This window comes from Drosophila albomicans, chromosome 2R (genome assembly GCF_009650485.2).
Source record: "Drosophila albomicans strain 15112-1751.03 chromosome 2R, ASM965048v2, whole genome shotgun sequence".
Classification (NCBI taxonomy): Eukaryota; Metazoa; Arthropoda; class Insecta; order Diptera; family Drosophilidae; genus Drosophila; species Drosophila albomicans.
This window is the reverse complement of record NC_047631.2, coordinates 9,325,157-9,343,316: the sequence shown is the minus strand read 5'-3', so window position 1 is coordinate 9,343,316 and position 18,160 is coordinate 9,325,157. Positions and strand designations below refer to the sequence as shown.

Genomic DNA, 18,160 nt, shown 5'->3' with positions numbered 1-18,160 from the left:
TGTGGTCGTCGTTGTTGTTGTTGTTTTTGTTGCTGTTGTTCGAGTGCATGCACAAAAACGATTAAAATTTTAAATTTACACGCAATTGTGCAGTAAGAAGAGGGGAGTGGCTAATGGGGGCAAGGGCGAGGGGGATAAGGGAGTCTGTTGACCAAACGGAAGCCTCGTTTATGATTTGGAACTAATTGCAACGCGCTGCACGACCAGTAAATACAGCAGAAAAACAGCAGGGCTTGGCTTCGCTGGGGACAGAGGGATATATAATGTAATGATAGCGCAAAAAGGGGGGAAGGAGGGGGAGGATTGTGGGTACGGAAGCAGTTCGGGTAATTACAATTGCATTGCGGTTAACGGGCGAGGCACACGCTAAATCACTCAACGGGGGCAACCATGGGGGACTCGTGTCTGCTGGTTTGTTGCATGCCACGGCAACGCAGCTTTGTAGATGCAGCAGCAGCAGCAGCAGCAGCAGCGCCTCAAGCGTAGGCGACAGCGAAGAGTGGAGCAAGGAGAAAGGAGACTGCCTCACAGGTAGACCAATAGAGCAAGAAGCCAAGGCACAATACCAATAAGAGATGCAGAGAGACCAAGGCAAATGCATAAATCAAAATGCACAAATATCCTGGCGGCATCGACGGTAGACACACACACACTCACACACACACAAATGCAATTGGTTCAGCTGCGAACCCCTGAAGCGTAATTGCAGACGCTACTTCGACTGCTGCTAAGGAAGGATGGCGGATTGTGCCTTATGTGTGGCATTGGATTTATGGAAATTATGTTGACTTACACAAATGAGCAAATGCCGAAAATCCTGCCCAGCGCCTCGCCATATGCATTTGCGTATAAATATTTACGCGGCGTGGGCACAAATTAATGACCATTGCCTTCGTCTTCGGCTACGCCATCATTCCACTAAGTTGCTGCGAAAATATTTGATATTTTACAAGACGATTTAGAGACGCTTAAGGTGGAAAACACGAAGTCTACATCTTGATTTACAACGTAACTAATTAAAGCAAAGACCAATAATCTAAGAATGACCATAGTATCCATTAACCATAATAATCTATAAAGAGAGTAGACAAAAATATGTAAATTTAGTGACGTCCATCAAGTATTGTCAGTTTGTGTAATTTATTCCAATTGTTTCTATTATTTTATCATTATGGATAACTGCTGTTCTTCTATGAATATTAATCAAATAAATAAATAGTAAAGCATTGTTTAAACATGCGATTAAACAAATGAAAATATGTAAAAATAAATATAGAGTGTATTCGACTACAAAAAACTTAATGAATAGAAAAATGCATTGCAACATTTAATCATTATAATATAATATAAGAATTTTAAACAGACACAATAATGTGATATATAATATTTTAAATTTATTGATTTTATACACTGCATTATTAATAATTTAATTTAAATTTAACTACATAATTTTTCAGCTCAATTTTGAACAACATAGAAAGATTAAAAATTAAATTAATAAACAATTATATTTATGCATTTATTATATAATTAACCTAAACCTTTTATTTTATATACATACAGTTCATTGTAGAAACTAATAGTATCTTATTTAATGGCTTTGGAAATAATAAAAACAATTACTTAATCAAATCATTTTAAAATATTTTCAAACCTTTGCCTCAAAGTATCCTTCATTTTTAATTTTATTGATCAATAGATTTACATTTTTGTACAAAATTATTTTACCTCTTGTTTTAATAGATACGAGGTATAGAAATAATGACATACATTACATTATCTATGTAACAATGCAGTTGTTATTAATTTATTCACAGCACAAAGCAACAGCAATAAAAATAACCCCACTTTAGCGTAATTAATAACACTCACTTCAGACTTTCGGCTCATTTCATGTTCAAAATTGCATGAAACGAGCATCAAAATTAAATAATTAAATCAGATTAAATTTGTTTGCTCGCTCGCACTGCAATTTGAGAAAACTGAGTGCAAAAGCGGGACAGCAAATAGAATTAACAAATTGCGCACTGAATTAAAAAATGATGATGCTACGAAAATTCAATAAAAATTCGAAATTGCAAAACTTAATGAAAATTGCACGTGTCTGATGATGAAATGATGCACTTCATTAAATGCATTTCTCGAACAAGCAACGGTGATGCATTAGTAGAAAACAACCCGTTAAAGGTGTTCTCGTAAACGATTTCTAAGCGGTTTCACTAAATTTCATATATACGAATTTTTATATATTTCTGTATAAGAATGAGAAGTTTATTTTAATTTAGTTACTTTAATTTATTTTGACACATTATAAGGAAAATTATGATTTGAATAAACTGAAGTAGAACTTAAGTTATATAATGAAATCAACACATTTCAAATGTTTTGGTAAACGATATCCAAATTATTTTATTAGAACTCTTATTTACAATATTTGTTCAATTCTGCAGGTGTTAATGTTTTTTATATAACTTCAATTCAATTTCTTAAATTTGCTATTCAAAACTTAGAGATGTGAATCGAAATCCCATATGCGAATTCTACACTTTCGCTTAAGTTAATATAACAGAATATTCAAATCCAATTCATTTCAATTTTGTTGGCTAATGTTATTACTTTTATACTAAAATATTGTATGTTAATTTAATGTATAATGAAGTTTAAGGCTATTATTGAACTAAAAAATGAGCGAAGCGAAATAGCTATTATATTTAGTTAGAAATCGTTTTAAAGAACATCTTTTCCCAAAGAGTTTTTATTTTCTGCAGGTCTAACGTAGAGTTTCACGCATCGGACAACACAAAAGAGTTGGCCAGCTTTGAGTTCTTAGTTGTTTTTGAAGAGATTTACTCTTTATACATATGCATTTAACTTTCTTTTTCTCTCGCTTTCATATATACTACTTATTTTATTCTTCTATTTTTCATTTCGCCAGACGCCAAATCCAAACACAGACGGGCCTTTCGCCTAGACAAATAAACAAATCTCGTCAAGTGCTCGCAACACACACACATACACCCATACATAGATACAGATGCGGACACAGACATACATAGATACAGATACAATATTTGGCGGATAGCAGCGGCAAATGTGTTTGCGTTTGTCACTTGTGGCGCTCTGCGGTTCCCCTTTTATGTGTGTGTGTGTCCGGTTTTCTGTGTATTCGTGTGTGTGTGTGTGTGTGTGTGTGAAGCTGGCTTAGTGTACGTCAACATTTTGGCAACACTCTCTTTCTACCTTTCGCTGCCTCTCTCTCTCACTGTCAATCTCCTGCACTCTGCAACCAGTTGTTGCCACTCGATCCACGCAATTAATTTCTGTATCACAGCGTCAACTGAAGTGCCTCAGGTGAAGGGGGAACGCCAGGCTTGTCGACGCAAGGGTTGCTTCACACACACACACACACACACACACACACACGCACAGTCGAGCATTAAAAATGAAACCAAAACAAACAGCAAACATCAAAAGCTGCCAGAAAACAAAAAAACACACACACACACAAAAAGAACCTCAAATAGAAAATGGGCAGCTTGGGCAATATCCGGCGGTGTGTGTTGGCGCTGAGACTGATTTCGAAGGACGAAGAGGAGGAGAAAAAGGAAGAGAAGGAGGCTAAGCGATAGGCTACCCGATTGTGTTTTATTCGTAGACAATATACAAGTTTTCTTCCAGTCCCGTCATGTGTAGACACAAGATGCGAAAAGACTTTCTCACTTCGTTTTGCCGTATATGCGGAACTGATTATCTACAAGACTCGTCGAGTATAAATTCTTGCCAAAGGGAAATTTAAATTTCCCTCGGCTGCGCTGGCGGAATTTGTACTCGACGTTTCTTGTAGAAAATATGCGGTGCAGCTCTTGCCGAAAATCTGTGCTTAGATTCTAGTGCGTAGTTCGGAATATGCAAAATAAAAATACGCTCAAAAATATATGCAGTAAATAAAATGTTTATTGTACTTCAAATTAAATGTATTTAAACTAAAACAATGAGTACTTAAAATTATATATTATCTAAACAGTTTTACTTATAACTAAATAAACTAATAGCTAAAAGAAAAAACTAATTTATTTCGCCGTTTTCTATATTCTTCGCCATGGACAATGCATTGTAGTTTCTATTTTTGTCATCCAACATAGCTCTTTCGTGGTCCTTAAAACTGTAAATATAAATACAAATATATTTCTTAATTTAAATCAGATTAGAATAGAAGTTTAAAAGTATTAACAACTTACCTCTTATTGTTTTATAAAAGACGCGCAGGAAAAAATCAACTTTCTTGTTCAGCACTCACAAAACAAATGACGCATGATACACAAAATTGCACATGTTCGAGAAAAGTAGGCGTTAGGGAAATTACGCGTTGCGCTAAGAGGGCGCGTACACCAGACTCAATGCAAGAAGCATTCTACAAGACGATTCATCTAACGATCTACAGAAAATTCTTGCAGTCTCCGTCTTGGCATGACACGAAACACAATTGGGTAGGGACTGCGGCTGACCGGTTTGTAAGCCCTCAGTGGCGGCAAGTGGCATGCGGATGACAGCTGCAACATTTTGTGGTATGCAAAGTTAGATATATAGATAGATATTTGTCAGCAGATCGTTTCAACCGAAGAAGTGCCCTGATATGGATAACATATCTATTAAATTGATAAAAATTGTTTAGTTTATTGAATAAAAAGATTTCTTTATATGGTTAACATTTATATATTTTAAGAATTATTACTATATTATAACAACTTAAGCTAATGTAAATTAATTGTAATTGTAATTTTCTTTAAGATTTCTTGAGACTTAAAAATAGTAGTGGATAATAATTAAATTTAAAAACAATAATACTTGCTATCATTAAGCAAAAACGGGAGAAATATCTCATAATTAAAATCTTGTAAAAATTTGTTTTAATAATTTTACTGCCCTTAATACATACACAAGTTTACTCATTAAGTAATAAATATTATTTTAATATTATTTTTAATTTTATATTATTTTTAATATTGTTAGAAAAATTTATGACTGATTGCAATAGTAATATAATATAAAATATTTCTAAAAAAAATGTATATTCCTGCAAAATAATAATAATATAATATAATGTTTAAAAGCATATGATAAACAAATGAAATCTTATGCAATTAAATAGATAATTTACATTTTGATATTTATTTATGTAATTATTATAATATTTTTGGTATTTATTTAAAAAAAATAAATTGTAAAGAATAAAATGAATATACCCCAATAATATGATTTCTAAAAAAAATACTTTCCAATATACGATTTTGTAGACAGCAAAATAATCCATTGAAATGCAAACTCAAAAGTCTCTTCAATGCGAATTCGCGCATTGTTATACAACAATGTAAAACTGATCTTGGTTTGCAGCAGCCAACACATTCGCTTTGTGAGCAAAGCTCACAGTTTTGATAGGACTACAATAAAGTGCAAATCTCAGCACTCTGGCACACAAATATACAGGGACGGAATTGAAAGCAAACGCAATTACAGGGTAAAGTATCATTCAATCCTAATGCCAAACACATTTTACCTCACACATATTGTGCATTTTATGCCCAGATTTGTATAGGGATTTAAGGCAAGAACTCTTGGAGTGTGGGCAAAAGCCGGGACACCGCAGACATGGGCAACTTTGTGCTACCCAGACCAGAGCCAGAACCAGAACAGAGAGAACCAGCAGCAACAACATCCACGAGAACAACAACTGATGTTTTCACGCGCGAGATTTACGAGCGACATGCATTTTGGGTAAAACGTAAACGCACTTGACTCACTCTATATGTGTGAGTGACTGTGTGTGTGTGTATTTGTATGTGTGCGTGTTTATCTTGCCCAGCCGCGAACTCGCAGTCCAACAACTGGCTGGTAGGCCTTTGGCATAAGAGCTGCAAAACAACAAAAATGCGGGTAGCCGCTTCAAAAACTGGCAAATAAAACAGGAAAATGCGCTTTATACGAATTGCAAACAGCACGAGGTGGGAAGAGGGGAGACGACAGCTATGGAAGGTATGTTAAGTTTAAAGCATTTAAGGAACTTGCCTTTTCTTTTCTTCTTTTTCTTTTTTTGGTTTGCCATTAAAAACATTTAATTTGAAGTTTGCGAAGAAAACAAGACTTTGCAAAAGCTCACGGCAATGGGCAATGGGCAACATTAAAAACTTCCGTTTCCGGCCACACACACACACACTCACACTAAGAAACACCGACAGACAAAAGAAATGCAACGGAAATGCCACAAAGTTCAAACAACCAAGAAACTAGAAGAGTTGAAGAGAGAGAGAGAGAGAGAGATAGAGAGGAAGAGATGGAAACCACAGTCAAACAAACACTAACAACATTAAAGCTGCAGATATTGCACACTTGCTTCCCCCTCTCGCTTTTCCACCTCTCTTCCACAAACTGCACTCGGCACTCTCATTACCGAAAATTGCAATAAATTTTTAGTGCAGAAAATTATTTGAAGTGCCCGCCAAACACACATAAAAACGCCAAAGCGAAATTTACGAGAAACCATTGAAAAAGAATGCGCTTAACTTTTCCTAAGCTCCAACAAAACGAACGACACAATGGCGGAGGAAGCGAGACAGCAAGATGGTTTATAAAGATAGTGATTGTGAAGTGGATGGCAAGGGAGAGGAGGGGGAGGGGGCAAAAAACTAGCCAAGAAACATGGCAACAAAAACGATTTTAATTGCTTTTGTGCGACTCGCCACTCGCCACTCGAAACGCGCCATTTCCCTTTGGCAACAAGTCGCAACGTGTTGTAGCATGTTGTATTGTGTCCAAGTCCAAGGCTTGGCTTCTATGATAGATGAGTTATGACTGAAGGCAGCTAAATTCAATTTGGAAGTTTGCTTCGTAGGCAATGCTACCCACCAACTAAACTTTAATGCGCCCCTTGATAGATTACCGACAGCCACAGATAGACTATCAACATGATTGAATAGTCGCCAGTAAGTAATATATGATAATCTATCGAAAATACACCAGGAAATATTATTCATAAAATCATTGACTTGAAAAATTTAATAACTAAACTAAAGATTGGTTATAAAATATAGCTTATCAAATTTGTGAATTTCTAGAAGATAAGAAATAAAAGACTATCTCTCCTACATATTTAGATTATTACAAAGTTGTCTGTTAATTTAAAGTTTAAGAATTTAAATGAATTAAAAACAAATAAGAAAGCTACAGACGAGTGTGCTCGACTGTGAGATACTCGCAATAATAAAACCATATACGACAAATATACTGAAAATATATCGCAAAATACTAAAATATAACAAAATCTATACTTTGTATATTGATATAGTAGTACATTTGAAATATACCATAGACTACAAAATATACCAGATTTTCAAACAAATCAACTAAGACCACTAGTAAGTAAGTGTTTTATCCCGTACTAAAGAATTTAACTTTAAATAACTTTTACAATTTTTATCTGATCGCAACCAAATTTACTAGAATTTTAAATACTCTATGTTATTATTGTGTGTTATTATTGAATATGACTTTGAAACTGCGAAAGCTATTCGATTTTTGTCGATTTGCGGTGGGGAATCAAGAATACGTATACTTTATAAAGCCGGAGATGCCTCCTTCTGCCTGTTACGTTCATTTCCTGCAATGTTATAAGTTTCTTCTACTATATTTTATATATTTCCATATTGATTACTAACTTTGAAGATGATTTAAATTCATAGTTATAGTTATATATTTAGTTAGTTTGGTTTATTTTTAAAAATACTTAAAATAATTGGGAATTTTTTGTATATAGTAAGCTTGATAAAAATCTTCGTTCCGCTTTTAATAATATTTTATTTTGTGCGCAGAAAGTTTAATGGTCGAAAAATTTCATTTTCTTGTGTCTCCCGGTTATTTAATTATTCATTTATTTGAAGTTAAACTCTTATAGCTACTGTTTTAATAATATTATTGCTGTCTAGTGCTTCACAATTATGAATATATTTTTATGCCTTTTGTTCAGGCTTCTCATTTATCAATTTCAGATTGGCTAGCTGCTTTGCTCGGTGATGAATGTGAATTGTGAATGCGAATGTGAATGTGAATACAATTGAACTTTTCATAGTTGGAAATGTTAAATAAAATTGCATGCATCAAGATTTAAAAAGTTAATTGCACTGCTCAACGCCCGAATACAATACTCAGTGCAATACACACGGATATATAACTGTATATTTGCACTATTCACTGACCACATACACACACACACACTCACGCATATAACCACACACACACAGCTCAGCAATTTCTTTCATCACAGGAAAAAACGTAGCAACCGCATTGATACTCTTTGTATAGTGGCTCGGCTGATGTTGAACAATTTTCTGCCATAATTTATTAACGATGCTTATTATTGCTGCTTAATTGCAGTTATTTGCATTCATATGCACTCACAAACACACACACACCATCACACACACACAGTGAGAGTGAAAGAAATCATCGCTCTCATTTCATTCGGAACTTGGCATGTGAAATGCACATTTTCTATAATTAATTAAATTTAAATGCATGCACGTTATAATCGAAGCTTAAATTCCATGCACACATGCATAGCGTCAGCCAAAAATTAATCAAGTTTCAAGGCATGCGATTTGAGGTTTCGAGGTTTCCTTTATAGCATTTTAATTGTTTTGAAAATTTAATTAATTCGATTAAGTCGCAAAATGCAATCGAAATTGAAAAGCTTATGCTCATTTTTATTTCAAATTCAATTTTTATTTTAATGAAAAAATGACGAGAGAAAAGCAGAGCAATCTGTGGTATGAGAGAAATTAACTGGCAAAGAGTGGGAAGTTGAATGAGCGAGTAGTGGAAAAACTACTCTATCAAATGCATATTAAAATATTATTATTTTCATATTAAGTGGAAAATGAAATTCAATAGCAAAGACTAATATGAATTGACTTAAAATCAAACTATTCCAATATCGAGAAACTAAATCAATTCTCTTCTTAGGCAAACAAAAATTAATTATTTAATTGGATATATTTCAAAAATAATATCGCATTTATTGTCTTTTTGAAAAATGGGTAGCGGGTATCTCACAGTTGAGCACATTTAGATTTCTTACCTGTTATTATTAAAAGTGCATTAAAAAGACAATAATTCCTAAGTAAAAAACATGAAATCTAAAAAGATCTCAGTTGCTTTTTTTGCACTTGTTTGACAAAAATTCAATTCCCAGTTGCTAATAATTTTAAATTTATAAATAAAATATTTAAACACGTATAGATTTATTATTTATTTGTATAACTTTTCATGCTTTATCTTTAATAATTGAAATTCTCTTTAAATGTAACTATAATATTAAATATTGCAACTGCACATTTATTTTCTGCAACTAATAAATTCGTAATTATACAAATGATTTTCAGCTCTGGAATCTGATTGTACTTTAACATTCGAAATACTTAATGTGCGTTCAATAATTAGTATTAAAACTGTGCAATTATTTTCGAAGCAATTTTAAAGAGCGTGCTTAATGTGCGCATTAAGCGTAAGCCGGGCTTTAAAATCAAAGTCCGCATTGAATAATTCCAATTAAATGACAGTTGCTGCTGTTTCTCTGCTCTTCCTGCCGTTGCTCGGGGATAAAAAGAGAATCTCTTTGGAGTCGAGGCGGCGTTAATCAACCCACTCAACCTGCTGTCTGACTCTCTGTGACTGTCCCCAGACTGAATGCTTACGAGGAGGACTGTGGGCATTGTTGGCGCATTGTCTCGCTTGATTATGCCCGACAGATTTTGATTCTGGTACCGTTTTTTTATGTGTGCCTGTGTGCTGCCTTCCCCCTCCCTCAGCCCACGAGAACGCAGACACATAAATTTCAGCAGAGTCAACTCCAACTTCATGGAGCATGAATACGCAACAATTTTGCATTTAACAATGCGAAAACAATGAACAGGAGAAAGAGAGAGGAACTTTTGCTTGCTGCTCACTTTCAACTCTCAAGTTGTTTGAGGTTTTTATCAACTGGTTCCGATCACTTGAGTAACTTTGAGTAAAATTTGACAAAAATTTCCAGAAATTTGCCGTTTGCTTTCAATGAAAACTCGACCTGAAAATGCAGAGAAATGGTCAAGTGGACATTAAAGCAAAGCAAATGAGCAGCCAAAAGTTGAACGGCACACAAAGTAAATACACAAAATGAAAGAGAAAATGCCGCAATAAGTGTATGTGTGCTTTTGTGTGTGTGTGCGTTAACCAACCCCAATAATTTAAGCACAATTTATGGCATTAAGCTAAAGATACGCAGCCTCTCTCACTCTCAATCCCTTTTCCCTCAATTGCCCATTGGTCAATGGCCCAGACAAAAAGCGCCAGGCAAATGTTGTGTTTGGTTTGTTGTTTTCTCTTTTTTTTTTTTTTTGTGCTATGTTGTTCTGCTGTCTGCTTCTAATCCTTACAGAATACACACACACAGAGAGATCGAAAGTCTCAGCATTCATTCAGCATAAATCAAATACCTCGCACTCTTGTTGTTTTTTGGCCTTTGCTGTTTGCGTAGTGTTAATTAGTATTTAATCTATGAACCATAAATAAATCCCCTCTTTTCGCAAAAGGACACTTAATTTCCTCTCTATGTGCTCTGTGTGTGTGTGTGGCGCCTTAATAAATTTCCAATTGTGTGTCAAACTCTCTCGTATGCGAAGCACAAGTTAAGTCAACTAATTGCAAATATTTACAGACGCAGCCCCTGCGGCAAAATCGCAACTGAAATGCGTACAGCTTTTTCTTGGCTTAAACGTGTGTGTTACTCTTAGTATTAATTTGGCATTTTATTTAGCGCAAAACTAGTCGAAATTTCCGATTGGGTTTTTGTGCTTTGGCGGTGCAAAAAGTGTCAATAAACCACTTTAATTGATTGCGCGCTAAGCTGTTGCCAAACACACTTTTACGAAAGCCAGCCGACAAACCCCCTTTTCCCCCTTTTATTCCCTATCTCTTTAGAGGGAGATAAAGAGCAGCCATGTTACAGGGCGAGCATTTTTGCGGATCTGGCGCCATCTGTCGTCGGGTGGCTGCTGTTAGCTGTTGCCACTAAAACTAATGCGTACATTTGCATTGCAAATTGCGATTTTAAAGAGCGACAATTACAGTGACAACGCAAGCTCGAATTCCCCTTTCCCCATTTTCCCTTTCCACAATCAGTTTCCTTTCCAGCATCGCCTGAACCACCCTGTGGCCCACCAAACACTGTCTTTCAAAGCAATTAGCGATTAGTGTGCAAAACTTTTAAGCGTCAACTTTACACAGACTCCCGCACACACATATGTATTTGTAGTTGTGTCTGTGGGTGTTGAGGGGAAAACTGAAGGGTGTCTGTCTTTTGTTGACGAATGCACATTAGTTTGATTTGTTGCAACTTCTTTTGTTAGCATTTTCTACAACAATTACATCTGATGTTGTTTTTATTGCAATCGCTTCTGTTGCATAGCTTTACTTAATATATTAAACAACAAACAAACTGCATCTCGAGAAATTCGCACAAAGTATTGAGAACAGAGTTTGATTTACATATATTTTGTTAAACATTTGAAGAAAGTGGCAACGCTGATCTTACGTTAAGTTAGAGATGGAAAACTATTGATTGGTGGCACTTTCGATACTGTTGATAGTGTCATCGATAACATAGTTATATTTTTTTTAAGTATACAAGAAAATTATAGTTTTAATCTATTTTATTATATAGAACTTATAAATAGTTCTTTAGGCATACGTTCATCCAAGATATCAACCATCTCAGTTAAAGCTTTTAATGTAGATTTTTCGCTTAGAATTCGATTTGTACAAGACGGATCTTTTGAAGAAGGACGTTACAGAGTTCACAGTCGATGTACAACTGCTTCTTGTTGACAGTATCAACTTGACACAGTGTCGTTTATATCTGCAAGTATTGGTATGCTAAAGGCAGAAGCCAGGATGAAATCTTTTCAAGTGGTCGTGCAAGCTTGATTCGTTGCAAGCTTGATTCTTTGGCGTAGTCCTTTTAAAATACTTCCAGACATGTGAAATTTAACTCTTTTTTGTAGTACTCTGCCTATCTGGTACAGAATCCTTTTCAGAGTCTGTGCTGGTGCAATCGCAGTCCTGCTTGTCTGTACTTGACTTACTAAGTGTGGCTGACATTTGACGTTTATCTTAAATTCAGCACTTTATCGATCAAAATACTTTTGTATAATACATAAACATACCTTTCCTTAAAATCGATCCATATTTATTTGTTTTTCTTCTTAATTGCTGACGATTTTACACAGAATAAGAGCGAATTAAATTGTTTTAACGGCTATCGATAGCACCATCTGCTACTATCGATTGTGGCTCGAAAGCGCTCAACCATCGGTAGCGTCGATAATGTCATTGATTGTTTTCCACCTCTATGTTAAATTGTGGAGGCGGCGCAATTGCCAAAGAAAAAGCGGACCTCGTGCTTAAATGAAATTCATGAAATGTCTAATATTTTGAATTCACAAAGCCTTCTCGATGCATTCCAGTCGATAGACATTACCGATGAGCTAAATGAATGCACAACAAGCCCAACAAAAAGCATATTGGTAAGTTTTACTAATTGTGTGGTAATAAAAAAAATAAGCAATTGTAACACACGAAAGCGGCATCAACAGCAACAACAACAACAAGATGCGGAAAATGGCAACAACAGCAACGACATCGACTGCAACATCGAAGTTGACACTCACGACAATCTCACGTGCAGAATACCCCAAAGAGCGGCAGATGATGCGGACAATGGTGACGATTCTGACTCGGATGTTATTATCGTTTCGGATACATCAGAAGCTTCGTCAATTGTCAGCTACATTAATCCATCGGATTTGAGCTCAGATAGCGACGACAACAACGACATTTGTAAGGCTTCGACAATACTCGAAATCGAAAGCGAGATCGATTCTTACATTGATGATGATGAGGAGCAAAGTAAATTGCATACATATGAAAATAACATAAAAACAAATGATCATTAGTCCGATCTTGTTCAGGTGATGACAGCAGTATGGAAAAGTTTGTGAGTGCGTTTAAACTCAAATTCGAATCATTCTTGAGCGGTAACGAGTCATGTGATCAAGGCAAAGGAGACATCGACACTCATGACAATCTCACGTGCCGAATGCCCCAAAGAGCGGCAGATGATGGCAACAATGCACAGTGGTTGGGCTTGTATGAAGCCGCGGCCAAAAATACTTCCCGTTGAGATATCGTTATGAAATTTTCCCCAAAAATTTAAAAAAATATTTTGAATATATAGTAAAAAAATTGGATACATCGGAGGACTATATCCTATAGCTCCCATATAACCTTATTATGGCGTATATGCCGATTGTGCGCCAAAATTCTTCCGGTGGAGTTACAGTGTTAAAATTTGATATTAGAATCCAAGATATACTATATATATTCTATATATATATTATATTTAAATTATATTGCTGCTTTCTTCTACCAAACTAGTTACTCTTCGAGTTTTTTCTTCATTAGTGCCCACTCCAACTCCAAAAATCTATAAAAATATTCTAAACATCGTATCATATAGCTTCCATACAAACGGATAAAATAATTTTTTTCCAAGACTAAATTCAATATTTGACCTCTTAATACAAACGTTGGTTTAATCGTAATCCCCAAAATTAAAACAACCATAAATTCACATATAACACTTATTTTATTCATCGAGCAAAAAATGCACACCACTTAATAATTTTGTTTTATTTGTGCATTGTAAATTTCTTTGCCCACTTATAAATGGGTCTGAGGTTAACAGCAATCTATGGAATAAATCCCTATTTGTGTCTACTCGAGACGTTTTCCTAGTGTGAAACTCTCGAAATTTTTTTATATCCTTGTTTTTAGACTCGGCAGCTTCTTCCGAAAACTCTCCTATCGAAACAAGGGCATAGCTTATAATTTCAGAACCGTGGACTAAAACTTTGTGAACGGATGGTGGAAGGTAATACCATGGATACAATTCAATAAGCATTTTTGCAGTGTCAAGTGCAAAGCATCCAAATTTTTCCGAATTGATTTTATATCCAGATGCCATGCATTGCAGTAATGTCGCACACCTAATTAAAACATTTTCATCCAATCCTGTAATATCAGCAGACCATTTCGTATCGCTAAAAAATGTTCTTGCCGTATTACCATCATTAGAAGTTCCACTACCTCCACTCCTTGGTTGGTCGACATGTATTCCCATTTGGGCGCGAAAGTCTGCTTGAATTTGAGTTTTCCTATCCCTAAATAAGAACCTATTAAAGTTTAAACCAAGGGAATAAACAAAAAATAAATCAAAACTATTAATAAATGAAAAACTATTAATAAACACAAACTCAAAAGACGAAGACAGGGCAACAGCACAACAAGCACACGAGCGAAAACAAATTTTTTTAGTGCAAAACTGACCCTGAAAATGTTAAGACGGTGTTAGAATTTTTATGATTGTAAGCACATCGGCACTTTTCGGCAAAAAAAAATTACACATTTATTACCTTTAGAGCCAGACAAACACATTGATATACAATTTAACTGTGGCATTCAGTGGCGTCACTACTAAAACCTTAGCTAAACATAAAAAAGACGTTCAAAATATAGACAAAAAACATGTATTATTTCAAATTAATATAACAAGAAGAGTTTAACAAGTACGATTTTTTATAATATCTCAAATTTTAGAAAATACCTTCAACTTCAAAATTCATTAAAAATATTATAAACTTGGACACGTAATAAATGAACTGACCACTTCAAAGTTCGGTTTTGTTGTGAAAAATTGGCGATGCGCGCAAGCTGTGCTGTGCAATTGACTACCTGCTCGCAACTTCAATTCTATTTTTAGAAAGAACCGTTAGATATCCAGAAAAATCTAGTTTGCCATGAAAAAGGTTGGACAATTTAGAAACGATTTGTTTACTTTTCGTACATTTTTGTTGTTATGACTTTTTTTATTTTTGGCCTATGGACGCAACCACTGTGCAATGGTGACGTCTTCGACTCAGACGTTATTATCGTTGCGGATACATCAGGCATTTCCAAGGCTTCGACAATACCCGAATCCGAAAGAGAGAACGATTCTTACATAGATGTTGAGAAGCTAAGTAAATTGCATACATATGAAAATAACAAAAAAACAAATGATCATTATTTCGATCTTTTTCAGGTGATGACAGCATGATGGAAAATTTTGAGAGTGCAGCAATTAAACTCAAAATCGAATTATTCTCCAGCGAGAAGTCCAAGGCAACGGAGTCAGGTGACCAAGGCAAAGGAGACATTGACAGCAACATCGATGTCGACACTAAAGAAAATCTCACGGGGAGAATGCCCCAAAGAGCGGCAAGCGATGCGGAATCCTTATCCGTTTCGTATACATCGGAAACTTCGTCAATTGTCAGCTACATTAATCCATCGGATTTGGACACAGATAGCGACGAAAACAACGACATTTGTAAGGCTTCGACAATACCCGAAACCGAAAGCGAGAACGATTCTTACATTGATGATGATGAGGAGCTAAGTAAATTGCATACATATGAAAATAACATAAAAACAAATGATCATTAGTCCGATCTTGTTCAGGTGATGACAGCAGTATGGAAAAGTTTGTGAGTGCATTTAAACTCAAATTCGAATCATTCTTGAGCGGTGGCGAGCCATGTGATCAAGGCAAAGGAGACATCGACTGCAACATCGAAGTCGACACTCATGACAATCATGACGATTCTTACATTGATGTTGAGAAGCTAAGTAAATTGCATACACATGAAAATAATATAAAAACAAATGATCAATAGTTCGATCCTTTTCAGGTGATGACAGCAAGATGGAAAAGTCTGTGAGCGCACCAATTAGTCGCAAAATCGATTCCTTCTCCAGCGGTAGCGAGAAGACCAAGGCAAAGGAGCCATGTGAGTAAGCAGTTGACATACTAAACAAACTTCTTTAAATTTCTGTTTGCCCGCAGCGCTAGAACTGCGTCTTCTAAAAGAGACGCCTTTGGATGCACAAAAAGTAATAAACACGCGCAGTGGGCGCGTTTTGCGTCAACGCATCGATCACAAGGTCGACAAGGCTCACCTCGAGGTTGATGATGATGACGATGACGATGAGGATTATGTGTTAAAAGTCCGTAAGAAGCCCACACGCAAACGTCGCGTCTCCGCACTGCTGAGTAGCGACTCCAACAGCAGCAGCAGCAGCATTGCCGGCTTCTCCATGACGGACAACGCAGATGCCGCACTCATCTATGTGGATTTGCAGCAACCGGTGGCCATTGTCAGCAGCGAGCCAACTGCTGATGCTACTGCCGTTGAATGCGATAGCGAATTGAAAATGCGTTTGGACAAGTTTTTGGGTTTACGACCGGCACAGCGGCGTCTTTTCAATCCCATGGCCAACTATGAGTTCGAGGACAATCACATGAATGAGGATACACCTCCAAGCTCACGCCTCTGGGCAGCACACAATGCGCACATTGCTGTCAAAGAACCAAAAGCCCAAGTGGCGAAGGCAACATCGACGCCAATAGTAAAATCCCTGGATGCTAAGCTAACTAATGAAATGAAAATGCTGATCCTTGATGATATTGTGCAGCGCACGAACGCCAATTACTTTGAGAGGCAAACGCCGCAGCACATTAAGAAACCTATTGATCTGAGTGGTCTACCCAGCCAGGAGGTGCGTGCGGTCAATTGTCAGCAGCACAAGGAGATCAGTGATTACCTAGAACGTTATAAGGGTCTCTACAGCTTTGTGGATTCACTACGTCGTGAGTTGACTTTTAGCCGTTTTTTTTTAGTCTGGAACATTTTGCAGTCTCTTAAACCTAATGTAATTCCTCTTTTCTATTTTGTAGCTGAGACGCCTTTAAACATGTGTCATCCACTCGCTGTCTACTATCGCAAGCGTGACTTTGAATCGTCGAAAGCAGGGCTGGCCAAGACACTGTTCAATGTGCTCAATCACAGCATCTTCCATTGCGGTCTGCGCCGCATAATTACATGGAAGAGTTGCATGAACACACCGAGCGCAATTGTGAATTCCATTAAATCTGATGGCCAGCGCACCTCACGCATCGTTCTTTGGAAGCATATGAAGCAGCCGATCATGCTGGTGAAGGTTCTGCTACACGAGATGTGTCATGCTGCTGCCTTTGTATACCACGGTGAGACTGGACATGGCGATCACTGCCGCAAGTGGTAAGTGGGAGGCATTTAACAATCCTAAACAGTCTTTATTTCTCATTTTGCCGCAGGGCTTATCGTGCCAAATCGGTGATTTCGGAGCTGCCACAGATTGATGATTGCAATGCCACGTTCAAGTACACCTGTCTGCTGTGCCGTCGATGCTCGCATGGCATCATCAAGTTCGAAGATGAAGAGCAACAGCTGCGTTGCCACTATTGTCAATTCGAGGTGAATGTGGAGAAGTACAATGCGGAGGAGGTGCATGTTTTATCCTTTATCGATCATCTGGTTACGCCCTACAAGCAGTTTGTGCGTGAGAATTTCTTAAAGTGTGCCGAGAGCACGCACAGCTCGAAGATGCTGTCACTCAATAGCCAGTACAAGCAGCAACTGCAACAGCACTAGCAAGCCAGCTAAAGCAACGTTTTAGACGTTGAAAAAAATATATATAAAATAAAAAAATATATATATATATTCAAAATAATATATAACATATATATATTGAACATCATATATAAAACATATATTTTTGAAAATAAGCATCGCATGTTGTTTGCTACGCTTTGAATAGCGCTTTTTAAAATAACCGATGTAACATCGGCTTGGTATCGATGATTGCTATCGAGCTAGCGCCATCTGTCGTCGGGTATCTGCTGTTAGTTGTTGCTACTCGAACTAATGCGTACATTTGCATTGCAAATTGTGATTTTAAAGAGCGACAATTACAGTGACAACGCAAGCTCTTGTTTCCATTTCCAGCATCGCCTGAACCACTCTGTAACCCACCAAACACTGTCTTTCAAAGCAATTAGCGATTAGCGTGCAAAACTTTTAAGCGTCAACTTTACACAGACTCCCTCACACACATATGTAGTTAGTTGTGTGTGTGTGGGTGTCAAGGGGGAAGC

The 18,160-nt window shown here is 36.5% G+C and overlaps 1 protein-coding gene across 3 annotated transcripts; it reads left to right on the top strand.

Annotated features, from left to right (window-relative positions):
* Nucleotides 1–11,863: 11,863 nt before the first annotated feature.
* Nucleotides 11,864–17,727, top strand: LOC117575998 (germ cell nuclear acidic protein-like). 3 transcript variants are annotated; one of them, XM_052008081.1, is made up of 10 exons: nucleotides 11,865–12,611; nucleotides 12,669–12,993; nucleotides 13,056–13,217; nucleotides 15,048–15,164; nucleotides 15,227–15,583; nucleotides 15,646–15,813; nucleotides 15,876–15,974; nucleotides 16,031–16,834; nucleotides 16,922–17,264; nucleotides 17,321–17,727. In XM_052008081.1, exons 1-10 carry the CDS (start codon nucleotides 12,507–12,509, stop codon nucleotides 17,655–17,657), a joined length of 2,817 nt encoding a protein of 938 aa, XP_051864041.1. In that variant the 5' UTR covers nucleotides 11,865–12,506; the 3' UTR covers nucleotides 17,658–17,727. The 3 variants fall into 3 exon arrangements, with proteins under 3 accessions (XP_051864042.1, XP_051864041.1, XP_051864043.1); XM_052008082.1 differs by lacking the exons at nucleotides 13,056–13,217; nucleotides 15,048–15,164 and having other exon boundaries at nucleotides 11,864–12,611; XM_052008083.1 differs by lacking the exons at nucleotides 13,056–13,217; nucleotides 15,048–15,164; nucleotides 15,227–15,583 and having other exon boundaries at nucleotides 17,321–17,726.
* The last annotated feature ends 433 nt before the right edge of the window (nucleotides 17,728–18,160 follow it).